The 15,517-nt window shown below is 41.9% G+C and overlaps 2 protein-coding genes across 2 annotated transcripts in view; both read right to left on the reverse strand.

Moving 5' to 3' along the window:
* Nucleotides 1-3,015, reverse strand: part of LOC145344962 (tyrosine-protein kinase Src42A) — a 47,480-nt gene extending 44,465 nt beyond the window's left edge. The window contains exon 1 of the mRNA XM_080192356.1: nucleotides 2,885-3,015. The gene's annotated coding sequence lies outside the window, so the exon portion shown is untranslated. The remainder of the gene's footprint in view (nucleotides 1-2,884) is intronic.
* Nucleotides 1-15,517, reverse strand: part of gckr (glucokinase (hexokinase 4) regulator) — a 71,812-nt gene that overhangs the window by 545 nt on the left and 55,750 nt on the right. Inside the window, exons 14-18 of the mRNA XM_080192361.1 lie at nucleotides 12,649-12,745; nucleotides 12,460-12,560; nucleotides 7,605-7,688; nucleotides 7,353-7,502; nucleotides 4,062-4,196 (exon numbers count right to left, since the gene is read on the reverse strand). Coding sequence (XP_080048487.1) covers nucleotides 4,062-4,196; nucleotides 7,353-7,502; nucleotides 7,605-7,688; nucleotides 12,460-12,560; nucleotides 12,649-12,745 — 567 coding nt within the window. The remainder of the gene's footprint in view (nucleotides 1-4,061; nucleotides 4,197-7,352; nucleotides 7,503-7,604; nucleotides 7,689-12,459; nucleotides 12,561-12,648; nucleotides 12,746-15,517) is intronic.

Genomic DNA, 15,517 nt, shown 5'->3' on the forward strand with positions numbered 1-15,517 from the left:
AATTTACTCAATGTCTCGACATCCACTGCACTCGGTTATAGTGAAATCCATAGATTCATGATGTTTTGAGAGAAGTAGTTTCTCCTCATCTCTGTTTTAAATCTGCTACTCCTCATCCTAAAACTATGACCTCTTGCTCTCAATTGCCCCACAAGAGGAAGCACCTGCTCTACGTCTACTTTGTCAATATCTTTTATCATATATACCTCAATTAGATATCCTCTCACTCTTCTAAACTCTAGAGAATATAGTCCTCAACTGTTTAATCTCTCTTCACAAGACAAACCCCTCATATTTTGGGCAACATGGTTAGCATCGCAACCCTTGCTGTGCTAGGGACCTGGATTCAATTCTGCCCGAGGGTGACTGTCTGTGTGGGGTTTTCATGTTCTCCTCGTGTCTGCATGGGTTTCCTCCCAACAGTCCAAAGATGTGCATATTAGGTTATTGACTATGCTAAATTCCCCTTTAGTGTTAGGGGGATTAGTGGGTAAAATACTTGGGATTATGGGGATAGGGCCTGGGTGGGATTGTTGTCAGTGCAAGCTCAATGGGCCAAATGGCACTGTAGGAATTGTATGATATCTGGAATCAATCTAGAGACCCTCCTCTAAATTGCCTCTAATGCCACCACATTCTTCTTCAAGTAAGGGGACCAAAACTGTACACTGTACTCCAGGTGTAATCTCACCAATGCCTTGCATAGTTGCAACAACACTTCCTTACTTTTATACACAATTCCTTTATTATAAATGTCAAAATTTCATTTGCTTTCTTTATTACCTGAATACAATTTTCTGCGACTCGTGCACAAGGACGCCCAGATCCCTCTGCTCTGAAGCACCCCAAAGTCTCTCTCCCATTAGATTATAAATTGTCTTTCCATTGGGGAGCGTGGTCAGTGCAAGCGTGGAGGGCCGGAGGGCCTGTTCCTGTGCTGTAGTTTTCTTTGTCCTGTGTTCTGACAAAAATGGATAACCTCATAATATCTATTCTGAACTGCATCTGCCCCATTTTGGCCCTCTGGCCTAACATATCTACATCCATTTGCAAATGTCTTATTTCCTCATTGCAACTTACTATTACACAGAAACTAGAAGCAGGAGTAGGCCATTCGGCCCTTCGTGCCTGCTCTGCCATTCATTTTGATCATGGCTGATGATCGAATTCAATATCCTGATTCCCCACTTCCCCCCTATCCCTTGGTTCCTTTAGCCCCAAGAGCTATTTCTAATTTCTTCTTGAAATCAGACAACATTTTGGCCTCAACTACTTTCTGTGGTAGTGAATCCCACCCATTAACCATCCTCTGGGTGAAGAAATTTCTCCTCACCTCAGTTCTAAAAGGCCCCTTATCCTCAAACTATGACCCCTAGTTCTGGATTCCCCCAACATTCTAACCCTGTTAGAATTTTATAAGTTTCTATGAGATTCCCTGTCACTCTTCTAAACTCCAGTGAATATAATCCTAACTGACTTAGTGTCTCCTCACATGACAGACCTGCCATCTCAGGAATCAGCCTGGTAAACCTTTGCTGTACACCCTCTATAGCAAGGACATCCTTCCTCAGATAAGAATACCAAAATGCTCAATTCTCCAGGTGTGACCTCACCAATGCCCTATATAATTGCAGCAAAACATCTCTATCCCTATGCCAAATCCTCTCACTATGAAGGCCAACATACTTTTTGCCTTCTTTACTGCTTGTTGTACCTGTGTGCTTACTTTCAGCGACTGTTGCATGAGGATACCAAGGTCTCACTGAGTATCTGATTCTCTGAATTTAGACCTATTCAAGTAATAAACTGTCTTCCCAATAGTCCACCTATTTTAATTTCTCCTGCACATTTGGCTGTAGTACCTTCTATCCCTATATCCAAGTCATTAATATAGATTGTAAAGAGTTGAGGCTCGAGGACTGAACTCTATGGCACCCCACTAGTCACATCTTACCAACTAGAAAAAGACCATTTATCTCAACTTTCTACCTTCTGTCTGTTAGCCAATCTTTTTTCCAAACTAATAAATTACCCCAAACCCCATGTGATGGTATGTATTAACCTGTGTGGCATCCTATCAAATGTCTTCCAGAAATCGGATATACTACATCTACAAGGTCCCCATTAGCCTCTTGGCTTGAAAGAACTCTAGAAAGTTAGTCTTGTACGATTTCTTCCTTAATAATGGATTCTAACAGTTTCACAACAACAGTCATTAAACTAATTTGTCCATAGTTTCTTACTGTCTGCTTCCCTCCCTTTTTGAATAAGGTGTTACATTTTCACAATCCACTGGAACTTTCCCCATATCCAGGGAATTTTGGAATATTATAACCAATGAAGCCATAAGTGGGGTAACAAGTTGAAAGTTTCAACAAACTGGGCTGAAGGAATCAATGTTAAGACAACGGTGGTCATGGTCAGTGGAGTTTGGCTTGTGATGGACAATACAATGATTGAAACCTAATCAGGTGAGTTGAAATTAGCTTTTGATTGAAGTGGCTAAATATGGGTGAAGATGCAGACATACTGACATCATGGTAATTGGAATACAGCCAAGAACTTGAAAGTCAAAGCGGGAGGAGACCTGTGCTGTAGTAGGGAAGGAGTGACCTGGTCAGTAAAGGAAGAAGTGTGAGGAGATGTTGTCGGTGGATGGAGCACCCAGGCAAGCTCCAACATACATATACTCAGCAGTTGGTAATTATTGTTTTCTGTAATTTGAAATTAAGGCAGCATTATGTGTAAGTGGACACATTACTCTGTGTTTGTCATTATTCTAAGTGTAGGAGTCCAAGCCAAAGTAATTGTTAGAGAGGATGGACAATAAATGCAGCCTCACCAGCATTACCGACATGCTGAGAATAATTAAAAAAAAACAGACCTGGAATGGCAGCTTTTCCTCAAAGGACAATAAACCCAAATAAGGCCTGTTGTTATTTTGATCTCGAATCCTCCTTTCTGTGGTACTGCATGGTGTTACTGTGCTGTTAGTTTTCCTTTATCATTGGAGAAGTTACAAACAAAGTCTAAATTCTGGGGACATTGTAAAGAAACAAGATTTTGGAAATATGCAGAAGGGCCATTTGCATCCAGAAGTGAAAAAACAGGTTAACAGTTCAGATGAATACCCTTTGTCAGAAATCCAGGAGGCAAGTAATTTTCTTTACAGGACTGATTAAACAGAGGAGAAAAACAACTGACAAAGGACTGAAAATATGAATGGACAAGGTCATGTCAGGTTCCCTTTTTGGAATTTTAAACCCTGGACCTGCCCCACCTTGGCTGTTAAGGTTCTGCTCTGCATTGTCTGCAATCAAAGAAGACAGCCAACTTTTCATAGAATCCCTATAGTGCAGAAAGAGGCCATTCGGCCCATCAAACTTGCACTGACAATAATCCCACCCAGGCCCTATCCTCGTAACCCCATGTATTGACCTTGCTGACACTAAGGGACAATTTGGCATGGCCATCAATTCAACCTGCAAATCTTTAGACTGCGGGAAGAAATCAGAGTACCCAGTGGAAACCCACACAGACACGAGGAGAATGTGCAAATTCCACACAGACAGTGACCCGAGGCCGGAATTAAATCCTGGTCCCTGGTACTGTGAGACAGCAGTGCTAACCACTGTGCCACCATGCTGCTGTTATCCAAAGTATGAATATCAGGGTGTAACAATAAGGAAAGGAATCAATAACAGCATTAGAAAAGTTGGAGAAATGAATCAACTAGCAAGTTCCAGTGCAACTATTGCGATCTTGCCGTCAGTTGTCTTTATTTTCTCAGATGCTTTCTGCACCTGAATTTTCTCTCTCCAATGTATTGTTAATTCAATAAACATTTATTATGTTGTATTGAATTTTTGATCTGGGATGCTACTTATAATCTCTGAATGACTAATATGATTGAAATGTGTAAACAGCAGGACTGCCAATTCCAGCTGACACGATTGGCACTGTATGCTAACTGCATTTTCACCTGGGTTCAGTGATTAGTTTCTGAGGATGGAAAGCTTCCGGTGAGCTAGCTCCATGACATTGAAGTTTATTCTTCTTACCTTGTTCATTGTGGCAGCATGCTGAATGTGTTTTGAAGCTTCTACATTTTTTATCTTTTCACTTAATTCATCTGTTTCATAGACAGTCTGTAACAATTTTTCCAAACATTTGGATCGGGTCTGGCCTGTAAACCTCTAATGAGAAAATAGAATATGGGATGTGGACTTTCATGTCATCAGTGCTTATTAGGAATGCTACCTTTTAAGTTTTTGATTTTTACACATCAAAATGAGAGACGTTAGCACTGGGGAATCACTTTTCTATTTCTTTCAACCAACGCAAACATGAATTGCTACCAAATTATGCTTCATGAGGTGGGAGGAATAGATAAGGCCTCCTCCTAATAGGGATGGCTTTTCCAAGCAGGGAACAAAATTTTCCAGTTCTGGAGATGTATCCATTCCCTCTGATGGGGGGATCAATCCTAGGGAAGATATTTTCCAATAATTGGTGGGTTTCAGTGGAGAAATTTTTAAAATGTTTACATCTTATGTTTTTCTGGTTAACCATGCCACCCCCACTCCTCCACCCCCCAAACTTCTATGCTCTGTGCCAAGAACCGTGCCACCACTGGGGGGTGGCATGGTGGCACAGTCGTTAGCACTGCTGCCTCATAGCACCAGGGAGCCGGGTTCAATTCCTAGCTTGGGTGAAAGTCTGTGTGGAGTTTGCACATTCTCCCTGTGTCTGCATGGGTTTCCTCCAGGTGCACTGGTTTCTCCCCACAGTCCAAAAATGTGTGGGTTAGATTGATTGGCCATGCTAAATTGAATCTAGTGTCAGGGATGTCAGGAGTATTAGTAGGGTAAATACATGGGAGTACAGGGATAGGAGCTGGGTGGGATTGTTGTCTGTGCAAGCTCAATGGGCGGAATGGCCTTCTGCACTGTAGGGATTCTATAGATTCTGTTCTATTCTAAGAAGGTTCTTCAACCCTAACACAGGAATATTTTTGCACTCAAATGAGATTGTCAAATTGTGCCTTATTATGAAAAATTTTGTTCACTGGCCCATCAAGTGCAAAGTTGAAAGATTAGTTTGTTCATTCATAGTCATTTTTTTTGTTCTCTGTAGTGGTTAAAACTACAAGTGAAGACTAGTGGAGGTTGTACAATATTTATTGCCTTTCAATGTATTGTCACAAGCTCAAATGTATGTTAATTGTGCTGATTTTCTGACTTCACAAATTAGACTTCAATAAACATAACCATCTCTAATTTCTAGTGTATTAATAATTTGAAGTATTTGCTGAAATCTTATTAAACACCATTAAAATGCTCTTTATGAAATAAATTTGGTACTTTTCATGCTTAAATGCACTATATACTTGGTGTTTCAAAAATTAATTGTTAAAGTATTAACAAGCTAACAACTCAGTAGGTTGCTGTCCTATTTTGTGCTAAATATTTAAAGATGGGATTTTTTTGGCCCCATAAAAAGCATAAGAACTAGGAGCAGGAGTAGGCCATCTGGACCCTTGATTCTGCTCCACCATTCAATAAGATCATGACTGAACTTTTTGTGGACTCAGTTCCACTTACCCACTTGCTTACCATAACCCTTAATTCCTTTACTGTTCAAAAATCAGGGGTATCAGGGGGCAAACTCTCTGTTGATTGGAGTCATACCTGGTACATAGAAAGGTGGTTGTGGTTGTGGAGGGTCAATCATCTTAGCTCCATGACATCTCTGCAGGAGTCCCTCAGGGTATCCTAGGCCCAACAATCTTCAGCTGCTTCACCAATGACCTACCTTCCATCATAAGGTCAGAAGTGGGATGTCCACCGATGATTGCACAATGTTCAGTACAATTCACGACTCTTCAAATACTGAAGCAGTTCCATGTTCAAATGAGCTGGACAATATCCAGACTTGGGCTGACAAGTGGCAATAACATTCATGCCACACAAATGCCTGGCAATGACCATCATCAATAAGAGACACTCTAACCACTGCCCCTTGACATTGAATGGTGTAACGATTACTGAATCCCCCACTGTCAACATCCTTGGGGTTACCATTGACTAATCACTCAACTGGATTCACCACATAAACACAGTGGCTACAAGAGCAGGTCAGAGGCTAGAATTACTGTGGCGAGTAACTCTGCTCCTGACTCCCCAAAGCCTACCCACTATCTATAAAGCACAAGTAGGAGTGTGATGGAATACTCCCCACTTGCCTGGATGGGTGCAGCTCCAACAACACTCAAGAAGCTTAATACCATCCAGGACAAAGCACCATATGATTGGCAACACATCTACAAACATTCAATCCCTCCACCACCGATGGTCAGTCGCAGCAGTGCGTACTATCTACAAGATGCACTGCAGCAATTCACCAAAGATCCTTAGACAGCACCTTCCAAACCCACCAGGACTTCCATCCAGAAGAACAGGGTAGCAGATAAATGGGAACACCACCATTCGATTTATTTAACTGTCTTGTCATTTCAACATTTTTTGGGAGAGAAACATGAGACAATGTTGATGTTGGAATGTTGATCTTAAGTTCTAAGTTTATTTGAAGTCTCTTTCTAAAACTGAATGACAGTCTTATGCTGGCCCAGACTGCAGGACAGGAAGCTTGGGACTTGACTTGTAATGCTGACCAGCAAGGATTAGCCAGGCTATTTGTGCTACAGAAACAGCTAGCTCCAACAATAGAGAATGTAAAGTGAATGCAGTCTTTCAGTTTAGTTTTATGATTATTGTCTGGCATTGATGTATATTCCAGGAGTAGATTAAAGGTTTCATCAGGAAAACTCAGGCATCTGCCAGGTTGTTGCAAAATTTAAAATGTAAGGTAAAGGCTGAGATAAAAGGTGAGCTTGAGACCATATACTTATCATAGAATTATAGTATCCACAGTGCAGAAGGCATTCAGCCCATCAAGTCTGCACTGACCACAATCCCACCCAGGCCTTAACCGCATAACCTCATGCATTTTACCCCAGCTAGTTCCCCTGACACTAAGGGCAATTTAGCATGGCTTTGGACTGTGGGAGGAAACCGGAGCACCCGGAGGAAACCCACACAAACACGGGGAGAATGTGCAAATTCTACACGGGCAGTCACCCAAGCTGGGAATCGAACCCCGGGCCCTGGCACTCTGAGGCAGCAGTACCAACTTTTGTGCCACCATGCCATCCATTACCTGCATTATTTTTGAACATGGAGTTTATTTAAAATGATAATTCTACAGCAAAAGGTAACTACCATTTAAATTTGTGAACATTTACCATTAACTTTGGATTAACTTTGTAAGCACTTTACTTATTTTCACCCTACCTGGATGATGTATAAAGCCCGTCCAAACAATTTGGAGTTGCTGACTTTGAGGTCAATCATATAATTGTGGTAAACTTTCCCTTTCAAAACATGTGCACCTGTACTAATTGCATTCAGTATCCATTTTGTACTCAGTTCACGCTGAAACATCTATGAAGAATAATGTAATTGTTAACGATCATTACAGCCCCTTAACAATCACTAATATTCATGATAGTCTAAAATAGTTAGTTAATGACAAATAGGTATTACCTGAATATAGCAACCTTCATAGTTGGACAACATTACTGGCCAAGTGACACTGATTGTAATGGAGAACAATTTCTCAAGATGTTTCTGGCAATTAATAGAAAAGAAAAAGAAACCTTAGAAAACAAGGGACAAGGAATGGTCATAAGTAAATTATACACAATCTGCTAGTAACAGACTTGACCCTAAGCTTTTAAACACCTAAGGGAAATTGCTGCACAACCTCTCTCTGATTCTCTAATATTTTACGATCTCGCTCGGGTGAGGCCTGTAAAATTCCTCCTGAGGCCAATGGAGAATTCCTTTCTGTGACCCTCGCCTGCCCCAGAGGTGGTAAATTTCATGCATCATCCATCCATCTCTAGCATTTGCCACTCAAACCTCATCTCTATCACTTCTCCACAACAGAAAAAGAACATAAGAACATAAGAAATAGGAGGAGTAGGCCATCTAGCCCTTCGAGCCTGCCCCGCCATTCAATAAGATCATGGCTGATCTGTCGTGGCTCAGTTCCGCATTCCCGCCCTCTCCCCATAACCCTTAATCCCCTCGCTTATCAAAAACCCATCAACCCGCGTCTTAAAAATATTTAGCGAGGCTGCCTCCACCACCTCATTATTTCTCTGGGGGGTGTGGGGGTTCCACCACTCTCTTGCCAAAGTTGCAAAATGTTTGGAAGAGCCTCACTGAAACTAATTCCTTGTAATTTTAACCTGGAGGGATGTCCACTGTGAATTATTTGCTTTGGGGCCAGTGGTAAAACAAATGTATATTCTTGGCTGAATGTACACCACAACCATTAAGGGGAGCCCTTATAACAGTCCAAAGCTAAAAGAAAAATTCATTATCGGGTAGCAAAGGGGTTTTCCACCCCTGTCGAACAACTACACAGAAATATTAAGAACATAAGAAATAGGAGCAGGAGTAGGCCATCTAGCCCTTCGAGCCTGCCCCGCCATTCAATAAAATCATGGCTGATCTGAAGTGGATCAGTTCCACTTTCCTGCTTTCTCCCCATAACCCTTAATTCCCTTGTCTATCAAAAACCTATCTACCCGTGACTTAAATATATTTAGCGAGGTAGCCTTCACCACTTCAACGGGCAGAGAATTCCAGAGATTCACCACCCTTTGAGTGAAGAAGTTCCTCCTCAACTCCGATCTAAACTGCACCCCCCCCCCCCCCACTCTTGACGCTGTGCTCTCTAGTCCTGCTATCCTTTCTAAGCAGGAAGAATCTCTCTACCTCTACCCTATCCATCCCCTTCATTATCTTATATGTCTCGTTAAGATCCCCCCTCATCCGTCTAAACTCCAACGAGTACAGACCTAGTCTATTTAGTCTCTCTTTATAGTCCAACCCCCTCATCTCTGGTATCAGCCTAGTGAACCTCCTCTGCACTCCCTCCAAGGCCAATATATCCTTCTGCAAGTGCGGCGACCAAAACTGCACACAGTACTCCAGCTGCGGCCTCACCAATGCCCTGTACAGTTGCAGCAAGACCTCCCTACTTTTATATTCAATCCCCCTCGCTATAAAGGCCAACATTCCATTCGCCTTCTTGATCACCTGCTGCACCTGCAGACTGGGTTTTTGTGACTCATGCACAAGAACCCCCAGGTCCCTCTGCACCGTCGCCTGCTGCAGCTTTTCGCCTATTAAATAGTAACCCCTCCTACTATTATTTCTGCCAAAGTGGATAACCTCACACTTGCTAACATTATACTCCATCTGCCAGGTCCTTGCCCACTCGCTCAGCCTATCCAGATCACAAAATAATTTTGTGATTGAATTGTAGGCTGCTTCAAAGGCATATTCCTGTTGTTATAACAGGCCTCTCTGATTTGATCCAGTCTTTGAAATCTCTAACCTTACAACCCTTTGCACATTTTCCAACTTTTCAGAATTTCCCCAAGCTGCCTCTTTCATCCCAATCAAAATACTTGATTCCATTCTCTGCAAGTCCCTTTCTAAATTCCACTGTCTGTCGGCTTCTTTCCCTTCCATGTGAAACCTTCTCAAAGCCTTTCTTTGTGAACAAGCTGTGGTACATTACAAATGCCTCTCTTTTTCTTTTAGGAAATAATGGTTGGTTATGGTCAGTCCACACGGTGAGTCTTCTCAGTGCAACACACAACGAACTAGAATGGATTTATTTTACCTCAAGAAATTAAGGGCTGAAGAACATTGCAACAAACTTTTTGGAACGCCTAAATATGATTTTGAGGAAGACTGAGAGGTTTGAAAGATTGCTCCATGTGCATGTGTGTTGTTCACTGAGTATGTAACTTGATGAAATAAAATGACACTGAAGGCACATTTAGGGGCAAATAGAATAAAGGGAAAGTGCTGCTTCTTTGATACATTCTAATGGAATCAAAGCTAGAAAGCACAAGTGTTGTTTCATTGTACCAAATGCAACATATCTGAGTCATCAATGAGATGCTGAAGGTATCTATCCAATGCAGGAGAAGATTGAGGGGATTTTGAAAAGTGAGAGATCAGGAAACAATGAAGAACATTCTCAGGGATTACTGTACGTTATTCTGAGTTCAACCTTAACTTTATTAATACATTCACTCCACTATACCAACAGCTCAAAGGTGGACTAGCTTCGAAGTGGTCTGTGGCATTCCAGGAAGCATTTGAAGAACTGAAGGAAGCACGAACTAGTGATGTTGTTTTGACGCAATACGATTCCAAGAGACAAATGGTTTTACCATGCGATGTTAGGTGAGGTTTATTTCACATAATGGAAGATGGTGTGGAAACAAATTATATTTCATGTATTTCAACAAAGTTGGAACAATACTACTCACAAATTGCGAAAGAGACATTGACAATCGTATGTGTTTCTGCAAAGTTCCATAAATACTTCAGAAATGTACATGGTTTCCGAAGACCTGTCTGTGTGATATTAAAGAGCATGGCCAGGATTCTCCAGCCCCACTGCTGTGAATGGAGATTTGGCTGAGCGCCAAATTCTCCATTCTTGCTGGCAGCAGTGGTAGGGCATACAACAACAGAGAATTCCAGCTCATAGGGCAGCAGATCATGCTGATGCAGACATTTTGTTCTCTAACAATGTGACCCCATACTATGCAACCTTATGATTTAACATTTAAAAATTCTCCTAAGACAATTTTTAGGCCCTGAATTTCACTCTCTGGTTGGGAATGTAGTGACTGGACTTTTCCCTGCTCCTCCAACCTGATCTGGGAAAAAGATGCCCAGAAGGTTGGATTTTCATTCTGGGGTTAGAGGTTGAGCTTGCCACCTCCAGAATGAGTGGAGAGGCTACCAGAAGGGCTGGCTGGAAGGCCTGTCTCTGGCACTTTGTTGAAATTATTTGAAAAATGATTTTAAAAAAGCCTTCCATCCCTCAGCCCTTCATGTTCCCATGCACTCCCCATGCTCTATTGATGCCAACCTATGCCATCTCATGCCCTCACCCACCGCATGGTCGCTCATAGTCCTTATGTCAACCCATGTCTCCCATTCACCCCCATGGGCCTTAATAGTGCCTCATGCCAACTTAGTGCCAACTCCTGCCAACCTATATTCCCCACCTTCATGCTAACTCACCTAGCATCCACCATGGGTTAACCTCAAGAGTCATGCTGACATAAAATAAAATTGTCTGTTGATCATGTGATTATTTAAAAAACACTCTAATTGATAAAAAAAGTCAATGTATTGAAATTCCTTCAACTAACTGTTTATGAAAATGAGAGTATTTATGTTCTGTAACCCTATATAGATGTTAATCAAATTCTCATTTAATATGTTATAAAACCCATCCTGCAGCACAAATCCTATAATTTGGTCCTTTTAAAATTAAATACCCAGTAGAGTTCAATTGCTTGACAGCTTTGACAGTTTCAATGAACTTTGACAGATTGGAACTATCAAAGCTTATTCAATGAGTTTTGACAGTTCTTTGATAACTTCAAAGTTCTTTGACAACTTGACAATTCTTTAACAGCTTTGACAGTTTTAATGAACTTATGCACGTTTTATACCTAATCACATCTACTTTAAACAATTTCAAAGGGCACCTGACTATCCTAAATGGGTTCTTTACTTCTAAAGGAATCCTTACCCCTTCCAAAGGTGTTCCAAGACCACATCCAAAAGGATATTTTACCTATGTGAAAGGGTTACCCGGCTATCCAAATGAATTGACAAGGTAGTTGAATAAGCATAATGGGTCAAATGGCCCACTCCTGCTCCTAAGTTCCTGTGTTCTGATCTATTCAGGATTAATCAGCATATTTTAGGTTCAGACATCTAACTCACCAAAATCACATGAGTGGAGTCAGCTGCTGATTCATGTGGACAGTTGCCTTTGTGAGCCATAGATGTGCAATTTATAGCCCACTTCCACTCCCCAAACAAAAATGCCAGAGTCTAAGCTCAGGGTGGGCCTTGTGGACTTAGGCCTCTGTAAGCATCATCCACAAACAACCCCTCAGTTAGTGTGAAAATTCAGGCCTTAGCTCACTTAAACCTGATTGAATAGCAAAGAAGAGGACAACAAGGCAAAGTGAAGATGTGTCATGATACACCAGGCTTGGACTTGGAGAATTCAATGCTGGTCAGAAGATCAGATGGTGACGATCACAGAGATGATTAGGAGATGTATGTGGTTAGAGTAATTGTAAAGAGACAATGGGTGGAATCTTTTAACCATTCACACCGTGTTGCTGTTGCAAGGGAGGACAGAGAATTTGGCACTCAGCCAAATCTCCAAATCTCTTGCTGTGGGACCAAAGACAACATTTTTCTGGTCGTGGGATATGCATTACATCAACAAAGCACCATTGTATTTATAGATTAGTCACATGTGGCTACTTACTGGCATGTGCTGCCATGCTGTTCCATGTGAGATTGCAAACAAGTTGTCTGTTGACATCTTAACCTGATGTGCAATTTTCTCAATTTCTGGAACTTCATTGTCTTCAAAAGAACAAAAAGTACAGGTCCTTAGAGTGTATGAGAGGTATAACAATATCAACATTTTATTGTGAATAATTTCATTACAAACCTCCTAAAGTAAAGATGAAAACAATAGTGTCAGTCCTGTGGATTGTGGGAAGCACATTCTTCAGAAAATCGTCATGTGAGATGGCAAATTCCAGCCCCTATTTTTTTTAAAAAAAGTATTTATAACATTTGATTAGAAATTGTGGGAAAAAAATCAGGTAAAACAAAACATCCATGCAAAATTCTTATCAGTTGCACTTTGGAAATTTATGGGGCATTTGAAGGAAATTGGCCTTTTGTTAGGTTAATGTGGATAAGGTAACGTAATGGTTGTGTTATGACCAAGAATCCACAGACCTGAGGTGGGAGCTTCCAGCTGAGTCCATCTTCAGGATCGCCTGGTCATGCCAAAAGTCAATGGATTTCTGGCTGGGCTGCCGAATTTTCCACAGCGGGTGCCGTCCCTAGACTAATGATTCAGGGAAATGTATGACAATGATACCAGAGCAGCTGGGAACTTAAATCCAGTTACTTACTTGGATAAGTCTGAAATAAAAACAACTACTTTCAGTAATGCTGACTATAAAGCTACTGGATTGTCATCTTTTTCACTAATGTCCTTTAGAGGAGGAAATCAGTTCTTCTAAATTGATCTATCTGACACGTGACTTCAGAACTGCTGTATTGGAAATGCCCTAACAAGCCGGTGAATTATAACAAAACTGCAACAAAATTCTTCAATGAGAACAAACCAGATGGGCCATGCTAGATCTGATCAAGATACTTTAATCAGATACAGTGAAGGGCGCAGCCACTCCGGTCTAACATCTAGGGATTTGTGCCAAAATTGGGATCACTATCCTGCAGGTGAGCAACAGACTGATAGTCATATTCACTTGGACGTCAATACAGACTCCACCATCACCGTCCTTGGCTATAACCTGACCTTCTGTTTCAAGGCATCTGATCAAACATCGATAAGGAAATCTTTCACTGATTGAATCATAGAATCCCTTCGCTGCAGAAGGACGCCATTCAACCCATCGAGTCTGCACCAACCACAATCCCACTCAGGCCGTATCCCCGTAACCTCAAACATTTACCTTAGCTAGTCCCCCTGACATTAAGGGGCAATTTAGAAACGTAGAAACATAGAACAGTACAGCACAGTACTGGTCCTTCGGCCCTCACTGTTGTGCCGAGCTATGTCCAAACACAAGATTAAGCTATCCCATTCCCTATCATTCTGGTGTTCTCCATGTGCCTATCCAATAACCGCTTGAAAGTTCCTAAAGTGTCTGACTCCATTGTCACAGCAGACAGTGCATTCCACACCCCAACCACTCACTGAGTGAAGAATCTACCTTGGACCTCCCTCCTATATCTCCCACCATGAACCTTTTAGTTATGCCCCCTAGTAACATCTACATCCACCCGAGGAAATAGTCTCTGCACGTCCACTCTATCTATCCCCCTCATCATCTTATAAACCTCTATTAAGTCACCTCTCATCCTCCTCTGCTCTAAAGAGAAAAGCCCCAGCTCCCTCAAACTTTCCTCATAAGACCTACCCTCCAAACCAGGCAGCATCCTGGTAAATCTCCTCTGCACTCTCTACAATGCTTCTACATCCTCTTATAGTGAGGTGACCAGAACTGAACACAACACTCCAAATGTGGTCTCACCAACTTCTGGTATAGTTGCAGCATAACCCCACAGCTCTTAAACTCAAACCCTGTGTTAATAAACGTTAACACACTATAAGCCTTCTTCACGACTATATCCACTTGAGTGGCAACGTTCAGAGATCTGTGGATATGAACCCCAAGATCTCTCTGTTCCTCCACGTTCCTCAGAACCCTGCCATGGACCCTGTAATCCGCATTCAAGTTTGTCCTACCAAAATTAATCACCTCGCACTTATCAGGGTTAAACTCCATTTGCCACTTTTCAGCCCAGTTCCGCATCCTATCAATGTCTCTTTACAGCTTGTAAGAGCCCTCCACCTCATCCACTACTCCACCAATCTTGGTGTCATCAGCAAATTTACTGACCCACCCTTCAGCCCCCTCTTCCAATTCATTGATAAAAATCACAAATAGTGGAGGGCCCAGCACTGACCCCTGTGGTACACTGCTGGTAACTGGCCTCCAGTCTGAAAATTTTCCTCCCACCACCACCCTCTGCCTTTTATGAGATAGCCAGTTACTTATCCAATCGGCCAAATTTCCTCCTATCCTAAAACTCCTTACCTTCTTCATGAGCCTACCATGGGGAACCTTACCAAATGCTTAACTAAAATCCGACGTCAGTTTAACATGGCCAATCCACCTAACATGCACACCTTTGGACTGTGGGAGAAAACAGGAGCACCCGAAGGAAACCCACACAGACATGGTGAGAACATGCAGAATTCGCACAGGCAGTCACCCAAGCCAGGAACTGAACATGGATCTCTGGCGCTGTGAGGCAGCAATGCTAACTACTGTGCTACCGTTCTGCTCATTGCTACCTATCAACCTCTCCGCTCATCTGAGGAAACAGTACTGCTCCAAGTAACGCATCATACTAACTTGGAAACATATCACCTGTCGTTGCTGTGTTAAAATCCTGGAGCTCCCTAGCTGATAGTGCTATTGTTCACACAAGGACTGCAGCAGTTCGAGAAGGTGGCTCATCACCACATTTTCAAGGGAAATTAGAGATTGACAGTAAACTTTGGTCTTGCCAGCAATGCTTACATCCTATGAAAGAATGGAAAATGTGGAAAATGCAGAGTTTAATGCTGCTGCTTTTACTTTAATATCACACCATTTTCCAGGATTGGTGCGATCTGAGCCAGGCATGGCAAGATTGAAAAATTACTCTACTATGTTGCTTATATTCTTAAAAGTAATTTGTATTCATCATATCATGGTACAACAATAGTT

The sequence above is a fragment of the Carcharhinus amblyrhynchos genome, chromosome 7, assembly GCF_965287045.1.
Source record: "Carcharhinus amblyrhynchos chromosome 7, sCarAmb.v2.hapA, whole genome shotgun sequence".
In the NCBI taxonomy this organism is placed as follows: Eukaryota; Metazoa; Chordata; class Chondrichthyes; order Carcharhiniformes; family Carcharhinidae; genus Carcharhinus; species Carcharhinus amblyrhynchos.